The sequence below is a fragment of the Rhipicephalus sanguineus genome, chromosome 2 (assembly GCF_013339695.2).
Source record: "Rhipicephalus sanguineus isolate Rsan-2018 chromosome 2, BIME_Rsan_1.4, whole genome shotgun sequence".
Classification (NCBI taxonomy): Eukaryota; Metazoa; Arthropoda; class Arachnida; order Ixodida; family Ixodidae; genus Rhipicephalus; species Rhipicephalus sanguineus.
In genome coordinates this window covers 37,317,512-37,327,622 of record NC_051177.1, presented here as the reverse complement: position 1 = coordinate 37,327,622, position 10,111 = coordinate 37,317,512, and the positions used below count along the sequence as shown (strand labels likewise).

The following is a 10,111-nucleotide window of genomic DNA, read 5'->3' as shown; positions in this document are numbered from 1 at the left end:
TTAGCCCACTGTACTATCCAGTAGACAAAGCCAGTAAAACCAATACACCATAGTTTCATGCTATAAAAATAGACAAACCAACAGCACAGTGGCAAGAATAAATGGTAAAATTGAATAATCAACATATCAAGAGCAATGAAACTGACCATGCACTGGTAAATAATCGCCAGTGGTCAGTAAATTATATATTCAAGTTTTAGTTGCAGCCAACGTAATACACACGAGAAATGCGCAAAGCATACATGAACCAAGATAATTATTGTCATTACATTTACATGTGCCAGGAGTTTGAAAGTCAAGCAGGCTTTTCTGTACAAATCTGTGCAGAGGCAGGGGCGGCTGGTAATGGAATATAAAGTTTTTTTTTTCTTTATTTACTATCCACTTAATTGCTATTGTGTTTCTGTAGTATTTATACCGTGTTTGGACATGCTAAATTAAATGTTTTAAGTTACCTGTGTCTAAAGCCCTCGGGAAACACTGAGTTGATCGACATTATTGAACGTATCTCACTACCTACAGTGACCTATATTGCATTCAGTTAATTAAAGCTGCCATCGAGATGGAAGAGGCAGAGATATTTGAAGCAACGTGCGCAGCGGGCGTCCGCATGGAGTGGTTTCCACCGTTACATGGGCAAACGCATGTACCGCAACTTGCGGCACGCAGCTGTCTTGGAGCACGTGGGGTTTGATCAATTTCATGAAAATCCTCCACGAATGTTCATACTATCTCAGCCGGGCTATGCATCATAGAAAATCGGCACATCTCCGACCAGATTTACAGGGACTGGGTGGCCGCAGCCTGTTTTTCTTTTCATCCGTAATGGGGCAGCACTGCGCCATTTGGTGCAGCAGCAGAAGAGCAAGAGCTGCATTAGAAAGTGCTGAAAATAACGGACCTGTGCTTCGCAGGTCCAACCGCTATTGTACTCGTCTCCATTTGTGACAGAAGTCCTCACTGAGACGAAAGGAAAGGTAGGATCGTCACTAACGTACCTTTCGCGGAGCGCCCGCGATCGCCATCCGTATGCTCGGTAATCAAAAACTGCGGATGCTGCAGCGAGGTTGGAATTGACGTGTCGCCATGAGGTTTACTGGACATGATTAACTATGCAGCACGCTTATTTGCCCCGAGTAATAACTTTACGTTGAGCGTTTCGCCCGTGTTACGCGAGATTTCAGTGCATACACGCGAGAAGAAGACGAAGCAGCCATGCTTAGCATCACTTGTTGAGTTTCGCTTCATCCGCCGAAGGTGGACGGAGTCGATAGTTTAATCGGAGCGTTTCCGTTTCAGATGTCCGAGTCTGAGGAGGCATTCGAAAGCGCTGACGAGGATGTGGACGAATCGAAGCCGAAGAAGCGCGGCCGAACGACGTCCGAGAAGCTGAGTGAGATCAAGGAGACCGAGTCGCCCGTGCGCGACTGCAAAGGCAAGGGGGACGGGTCGTTTCCCGAAGTCGGCGACTCCGCTCAAAACGATGGTGCCAGCGATGAGCGTACCGCTGCGGCAGCTGACACCGACGTCAGGGCTGGCTCCGAACCGAAGAGTAAAGACGATGCGGCGGAAACACCACCGGCAAAGGAGATGGGCGTCCTAGAGCGCCTTGCGCAGGTTGCTTCTAGAGATGAGAAGGTAAACTCACTTCGCATCTTCATTTTGAAGTCCGAAGATGGGAAGAGAAATTGTGAAGTGTCATTTACACCACATTATAGTTGCAACTGTAGGCGTCATTCCAGCATGAGTTTAGCAGGGACTTGTGTTAATTGACTAGACATAAGACGAGTATATAGCGAAATAAGAAAGGAAAACAATCTCACTTTACAGAGTTTTGATAAACTCGTACAACACTAAAAATTTATACATTCATTTTATTTCATCTCTCTTAGAGATCGCGAGCATTTATCCCCATTATGGTTACAACATATAGTGCATTTTGGCCACGATTAGCAATTGTGATGAGGACTCGATCCTTATGTTGTCTTGATGCCAGTGCACACGTACTGATTTTCCAACTTGTGTGGTTTGCCATTTAGCGAGACAAATGAGGCAATTGCTTATTTACTTTCTGCGCACGTATTTCTAAGAGTTCACGTATTTGTACTGAGGTTTAGCTGACACTTCTTCACAGCGCAGTTTGAATGTTTTTCATATGTGAGCATGTATTTTTGACATGACAAAGTCTTAGAACTCATGGTAGATCCTAGATGGCATACTTATATTAGTTAATATGTACATTTGGGCCTAGAGGAGGTAGGTATGAAGTGTTCAACTATCGCGGTGTACACATAGCCAGACATAATGATGCCTTAACACAGGCCACAAGAACAATATCAAAATTGTGCGACTACGATATTGTATAGTATTCCATGTTATCGCTGTTTTTTTCTGAACAAAGGCACGTTACTTACTTAAGATTGCTGTATTACTGAATTCCTTATACAGTTGGCTTGCTTCTTTTTTTTTTTTTAATATGCTGCCATTGTCAAATGTAATGGCTTTATCAGCATTCTATGATGAACTTGCTTTGCAGAGTTCACCAATCAACTGGGGTTTTGGAAAGTGGGGATCGTCCATTCTGTCGACAGCTGCAACATCCGTAAGCACCTTCACCAACCAAGTCTGTAAGTGAACAAGAGGCAGCATGACTTGTACTCATCTGTCTTTTGATTAAACCATGCATGAGAAAGCTGTCAATTCTTTTATCAGGGGTTCAAACAAAAGGGACAAAAGGAAAAGAAAAAAAAAGCAACCTTGAGAATCATTTTCCTGTTTCACAGAACAGAGACAACTACAGCTGTGAATCCTTCATGCTTTGATATTGAGTGCTGTTAAGTGCACATGCGGCAGGCATTGTATGGAATCCCCATGTCCCCATAGGGATATGCATTGCAAACATGTAGAGCAGTGTGATGGTACACGTAGACAGAATCATCACATTATAGGTGTTTGGCAATTACTGGGCACACATGCCATAAAGTGCATGAGTTGACTAAAGCACATGTAGCATGGATTCTGGAGTAATGGATTCTGCTATGATTATATGTTAACCAACATGTAAAACATACTCAAAGGAATGCTGCTTACCAACTTCTGTGGACTTTCACTCTAGCACAAGGAATTGGAACTGTCATCGAGACTGTGGAGTCGACTCTCGGTGCTCCGAATCCAGAAGAACTTGCTCAGGAACTGGAAAGTGCAAAACTCGAAACGCAGCCAGATGCCTCCTTGGGTCAAGTCACTTCAGACACAGGTAGGTACAAGTCTGCCATGATTAATCACTGATATTAAAAAAAGGAACTTCTCGCACTACATGAGAAGTTTATTGCCACCAATCATGCGTGTAAATGTTAACGCAGTATGTAGACAGAACTGATTATGTCCATCAAAATGCTAACTCTTGAACTTAGTTTAAATGATGCCTCACAGAGTTCATGCTTTAATCCAATATATTGAACTTTGGTATAACAGCGTTGTATTTGACACGAAAATATCTTGTCATATCCATTGTTAGTTATTGCCATACATGGTAACATCAATGGAATAAAAGTTAACGAGTTTTAGGTTTAGTTGATTATAATTAATATTTTATTACATCCATGTTTGTTAAATTGAAATTTGGTTGCATGGAAATGAAATGCTCTTTGAATTCACGTTGCAGATCAGTCCAAGGCTGGTCAGACTGAGGAGAAGCACGACAGCCCAGGAGTGGGTGGTATCCTCAGTGGTGTCACAGCCTTCACCAAAGCCATTGAAGCCACTGTAAGTGAACACTGTGTACTGCATTTCAAATTACCGTTGTTAACCACCGTTCTTTATTGGTCTTATACGCTTAGATGACACTGCATAGTTTACAGGTGTCTAGCACTTGATCTGCCACGTATAAGGCTTAGTTTGCTGAATTATCTCTTGAATATGTTATTAATAGCAATACAATACCAAATGTTATTACATGAGCACTGGTAATTTTCACACTTGCAGACATGGGTAATTATTTCAAGGCAACACGAGGGACTTGTGTGTAGATCAGCCGAAAGCATTGAATGACATTGAATACCATCATAATGTATAAATATCTTAGCTATAATAATTACCGTAGCTGTAGTCGGGCACTCTGTAGTAGTTAAGGGGCACCCCAGTTGCTTTCTTGCAAATGTAGTTTCTCCAGATTATGTGTTACTGTTCTGAGTTTTCAAATGGCAAAGCATCTATAATGAAAAGAAAGCTGATAGAGATTCAGAGTTATTTCGAAAATGAGACAATATTCTGTTGAACACTATTCAAGGTAAATTTGTTAGGTGGCTTATGTACTCAAGCAGCATTGTTCTGTAGTGTACATAAAACAAGGAAATTATTGACAGTTAGAATGCAAACATTAACTACATTACCTGAAACAAATAGTGGCATTGTGCCTTCCATTGGCTCATTCAATTGTGCATTATTGAGACCTACATTTTATGCAGTAGGAGTTGACGGCATGGGTGCTTTTTTCTGATCAGCTTTGTTTCTGTTGTGTCTCTCCACGTTTTTCAAGTACTATGCTGCTTTATGTCATAGATAACTGATTAGCCTAACAGTATCTTGGTAATCAGCCTCTCAGATAATGATAGAAAGCGTATTTCAAACACTCACTGGTCTTCATACATTGTTTGTTTGTGTGTTTACGTGCACTTGCATCAGGGTTCTAAAGTGCTGAGCGGTGGTCTTGACACACTGGAGATGATCGGCAAGAAGACCATGGACATTCTGACCGAAGGAGACCCTGGCTTGCGCAAAAAACGGGGCGTGTTCGAGGGGAAGACAAGTCTCTCCGAGGTAGCATTGCTTGCCGATCGCTCTTGTACAGCAGAACAGCTGCTTCAGGCAGAGGAAATGTGAAACTCTATTTGGGATTACCGACAACCAACAGACGGTCAAGCCAAGGAAAGTATAGGAGATGTTATTTGTAGATCACGATGTAAGTGTGAAGAAATTAAAGTGGATGAAAAGACAACTTGCTGCCAGCAGGGACCGGACCTGCAACCTTCGAATAACGCGTCCGATGCTCTGCCAACTGAGCTACAGCAGTGGTCGTCCTCCTGTGCACTTTATCTGGTATTGACTTTACAATCAAATTAAAATATCTTATAAACATTTGATGGGCTTCACACTTTCTCAGAGCCATCTCTGCATACAGGAGATTTGTATGGCAGAGTAAACTCGCCTTCGAAAAAAGGTACACTCCCTTTAAACATGGGAGCGTTCTTCCAGCACTTCCAGCACCATCATGGCTACGAGCGGCACTGACTAACGCTCCCAGGTTTAAATGCACAGATATGCCTGATAAAGTGTATGAGAGGACTGGCCGCTGCCGTAGCTCCATTGGTAGAGCATCAGACGCGTTTTCGAAAGTTGCAGGTTAGGTCCCTGCTGGCGGCAAGTTGTCTTTTTGTCCATTTTAATTTCTGCACAGTTATATCATAATTACTACAAATGACGTCCCCTATACTTTCCTTGGCTTGATTGTCTGTTGGTTGTCATTAATGTTGTGTTTAACAAAAAAAATAAGCCCTTAGATTCCCCTTCTCGTCTAGAAATTGCGTGTTAAAATTTTCTTTCTCCATTTTCAGTAACTCGGTGGGTTCGAGAGTTATGACTGCCAAATGCAGACTGAGTAAAATTGGCAAAATTGTTCCAAAAGCAGGGTAGATTCATGATTGTAAAAGGTTTACTCCGACTTAACACAACAGTTATTAACAAAATGACGTAGACGTTTTGCCACCTATGCATTTGGCAACAAATGAGCGGAGGTTGACCAGTCCATTAGTCACATACGTCCTTGTAAACGTTCGGTAGGGGGCCACGGTTGTCGTTGCAAGCTGATGTGTTACGACGAATGAACCACGATTTTATCGGCTTGCAACAACAAGCACGGCCCCCTACCGGACATTTACAAGGATATACGTGACTAGTGGACTAATTGACCTCCGCTGATTTGTTGCCATCTGCATAGGTAGCGAAACGTCTATGTCATTTTGTTAATAATTGTTGTGTGAAGTCGAAGTAAACCTTTTACAATCGTAAGTAAAATTTGCAGATGCTCACATATCGCTTAGCTGAGTCATATAACACTACCTGCTATTAGTACCATTACCTCAACAAGAGCAAGAGCTCTCTGTGGCAGAGTGCAAGCCATTGGCATCTCCAACCTAAAGCACTTTTTGCGCTTTTTTTGACAATCTTTGAAGGTGTTGTTGACTTCGTTGTTTAGGTGCTGCGTGAGGCAAAGATGAAGGCAGAAAAAGAAGCTGAGGAGAGGAAGGCAGAGGAGGCTGAGGAAGTGGTCAACTACAGCAAGCTTTTCGACGAGCACCAAGGCAAGTGCAGCTTTATGTGGTCAGTGCACGAGAAAATGCTGCAATTAAAAATATTCAGCTTTATTGATGACCCCTCATGTGTTGCATCGCTCACTGTGTTTTAACCTCCCAGTTCTAGCTGGGTACAAAAACGTTTGTACTGGTCATCCTTGGCGAATTGCGCAACAGTGCACGATTATGTGGAAAAAGTGCTCACCCACGCACGTTAGCTTCAACTCAAATAGTGCTGCAAAGGAAATTTCATAAGTGAACAAATCTTGAAAGCAGAATGCAGTTTGCTCATCGATTGGTTTTAAGTAAGGGCACGAATATTCGAAATTTCGAATATTTTTCGAATAGTGTTTGCTATTCGATTCGATTCGCACTCGAATTTTACTATTCGAACTATTCGAACTTCCCAAAGACAAATACAGTCAATGTCCGATTGAAAGTGACCCCTTCAGATTTTTGATATTCTTCTTCTCATTGCACTCTCGTATTGCGGCAAAGCTGCCTTTCAAGCTCCGTTACAGTTGAACTTAGCCAAGACACAGTCAACGTCCGATTAGAAGTGGCCCCTAGATTTTCAGTATGCTTCACCTCATCACACCCCTGTATTGCGGCAAAGCTGCCTTTCAAGCTCCGTTACGGTCGAACTTAGCCAAGAGACCGTCAACGTTCGATTAGAAGTGGCCCCTAGATTTTCAGTATGCTTCACCTCATCACACCCCCGTATTGCAGCAAAGCTGCCTTCCAAGCTCCGCTACGGTCGCAAATGTATTAACTCAAGAAAACGCTGGTTCCAACATGGAGATGAAGGATGCGGCAGAGGTGGAGGCTCAATTAATGCTGTTTCGGACCCGAAATTTGGGCAGGAAGTCCGAAAAATCGGAAGCCGAAGCTTTTTAGAATCAAAAATTTCAGATGTTCTTATATATATACGTCTACGAGACAGTTTTGGAACTCCGGACTTGAAGGGAGCACATCCTTCTCCGCCACATCAATTGTGTTTCCACAGAAGTTGAAAGAGGAGGAGAGGCTGAGGAAATGGCATCTTTGCCTATCACGTGTAAAGTGTTGTCGGCAACAGTTTGGTTGCATCAAATCATGTACATAAATACAATTCGGCCTCTACATTGCCTCAATCTTGATAAGACAACTATGAAACACCACCCCGCCAGTGCTTCATCAACCTAGTGAAAAGAAACATTCACGTTGCTATCTTATAAAAATATGCTTAGGAATCCTCTCCAACTTTTTGTAGCGTTAGCTACTCTGGCCTAGCTCGAGCCAGTTTCGCGTGGATCCTCAAGAGCCGTGCTGCGCATGCGCGAGGATCAGTGATGTCACGCACTGGAGCCGGCAACTCCCACGCACTCTGCTGCCGCCGCGCGCGACCAACACCACCTAAATGGCGCGACTCACCGCCGCCGGTCTGCGCTTTCCTGAGTGACGTCGTAGCCTTGGCAGATGTATTGGCGCCGGTACGCGCGCAGCTATTCGCCTTCGCTGTGCAGTCGCCGTCTGACACTGAGCTGGAGCCGCTTGATAGCGCCTCTGACTGGCGTTTGCCAGTGTGGTATAGCCATGGAGAAGGAGAGCGCAAATGCTGCTCAACGGCGCAGAAGAGCGGAGAAGCTTAACTCATCGGATCCCAAAGTAATTGCCTGGCAAAATAAATATACATGTGCCACATAATACGTATGCCGTGTGTGTGTGTCATTGGAGCAGCAGTAAGCATGATAATCAAGCTAATCCTAGACAATCAGGGAAGCTAAGAATAATTAGCTGAGCTAAGCCACTGCAACATTTTTTTCTGCAATTTTGCTTCAAAGTATTCGAGAAACATTCTAGAAATATTCGAGAAATATTTGAAAAATATTCGATTCGATTTGCACTCACACTTCAATATTCGAATTCGTTTTGCACCCAAAATTTTGCTATTCGCACAGCTCTAGTTTTAAGAACTGGCATTTGCTTATTGATTTCATGCCTCCACCCTCTACGAAGTTTGAACTTTGCATATGTATTTGAACATGCTGGTTCTATCATCAGTGATGAAAAGAACTTGCAAAGGCTTTTCGCTTTTACTTTTGCAGTGTGTTCACTACATGGTTAATTTTGGTAATGTTGACAGTTCCCACACTATAACAGCCATAAAAAAGGCTTGTAATACTGCAAATAAATAAAGACGTAGCAGCTTATAGGTACCTTATTGTATTACAGGTCTTGTGCATCTGGAAGCACTAGAAATGCTCTGTGGAGAGCGGAAGACAGCTGTGCAGCAGAAACTGATGGAAGCTGGCGAAGAGGAGAGGGCTGAACTGAATGCCTTGCTCGAAAAAATAAAGAGGACTTGCGAGAGCCTGCCTGCGACTGACGATACTCCAGGTGTGACATTGCAAGTGTTACTGGAATGCACCACTGTGTTGGAGACACGTCTGCGTCGCACACTTTCTCTATAGATGCTCATGGCGTAAGCTTGGCATTGCTTCACCTATTGAAACAATCGCAGAAACCTTTACATTCTTCCATCGTTGAAATGCAGAAAATTCAAGGACAGCCTATAATTTGCAGGCCATGTTTGTTCTCACTAGTGAACCATGTTGTGTTCAGTTATTTGTATGGGAACCTCGATCAGCCACAAGCGTGTTGCTTCCTCTTGAACTAAATGCCTTTAGACATTCTGCTAAAAACTGCAGTATTGGTACAGTTGCCTCTTTTTCTATTCTGCATTGCAGATGATGAGCTTGAACAAGAGTTCGAAAAGTTGGTGACGGGCCACCTTTCCGAAATTGGCCTCAACCTTAGAGGAGAGAAACTGAAAGAGGTGGGCATTGTTGTTCGGCATACACGTGATTTCGAGCCACTGAAGTATCCAGTCACTGCACAGCAAGATCTCTTTAAATGACAAACAGGCATGTGTAGTCATGCGCAGAAGCCTGGATTTCAAAAGAGCATGCAAAATAAACCTTAATTTCTTTGTGGCTTGCACATACAGCTCAAGATAAGAAAGTGTACTGCATGTGTTGCACGCACGAGTGCACTGCTCTGTGTTATTTCAGGGTTAACATCTAGATTTTAATAGTCTATGGTTTTTTGCAGCACCTTCAGACTACAGATAATTACATCCATACCATAGCTATGGTGCGCTCCTTGGTTGAATACACTCGTCAGTAGGGCAAAACGAGTTTGTGCAAAGTATGGCAGTGCAACAAATGTCTCATGAGATGCATTCTCATTCTTGTTTTTGATCACTGGCATAAATGTGCACTTCTTTTTTGTGCTAGCATGCTTGCTGAAGCCACATGCACATTTGCAAAAGGTTCTCCTGGAATCATTAGCATATGTGTAAATTGCATAAAAACAGACAAATGAAACAACAAAAGTATTTTGGTGCTATATGCATTGCTATTCATTCTAAAAAGACAGGGCGTGCAAACACGGATACAAGAAAGAAGTCGGGACACTTTCTTGTGTCCGTGTTTGCACGCCCTGTCTTTTTAGAATGAATTCTTACCAACTAGCTCAGCTCTCTGTTATTCTAAAAATGCATTGCTAACTCTTGTGCAGACTGACATTGAAGTGAGAGAGTGGCTTCGAGACTGCACAGAACGACAGGAAAAAGGTGAAAAGGTGGATGCAAAGGTAAGGGCACAACTGATTCACATTGTAGCATGACTTAGCTCTTAGCAATAAAAAAAAATGACAATGCAGTAGTGTAGAACATACATGAGGAGAATGCAAACTTGCAAAACAGGTAATTATTGATC

General features: G+C 42.9%; 1 protein-coding gene across 1 annotated transcript in view; it reads left to right on the top strand.

Annotated features, from left to right (window-relative positions):
* Positions 1–783: 783 nt before the first annotated feature.
* Positions 784–10,111, top strand: part of LOC119382767 (protein FAM114A2) — a 14,795-nt gene continuing 5,467 nt past the window's right edge. Inside the window, exons 1-10 of the mRNA XM_037650612.2 lie at positions 784–977; positions 1,300–1,638; positions 2,537–2,627; positions 3,116–3,256; positions 3,665–3,765; positions 4,684–4,818; positions 6,254–6,359; positions 8,565–8,729; positions 9,080–9,168; positions 9,912–9,986. Of these exons, the coding sequence (XP_037506540.1) occupies positions 1,300–1,638; positions 2,537–2,627; positions 3,116–3,256; positions 3,665–3,765; positions 4,684–4,818; positions 6,254–6,359; positions 8,565–8,729; positions 9,080–9,168; positions 9,912–9,986 (1,242 nt within the window). The 5' untranslated portion in view covers positions 784–977. The remainder of the gene's footprint in view (positions 978–1,299; positions 1,639–2,536; positions 2,628–3,115; positions 3,257–3,664; positions 3,766–4,683; positions 4,819–6,253; positions 6,360–8,564; positions 8,730–9,079; positions 9,169–9,911; positions 9,987–10,111) is intronic.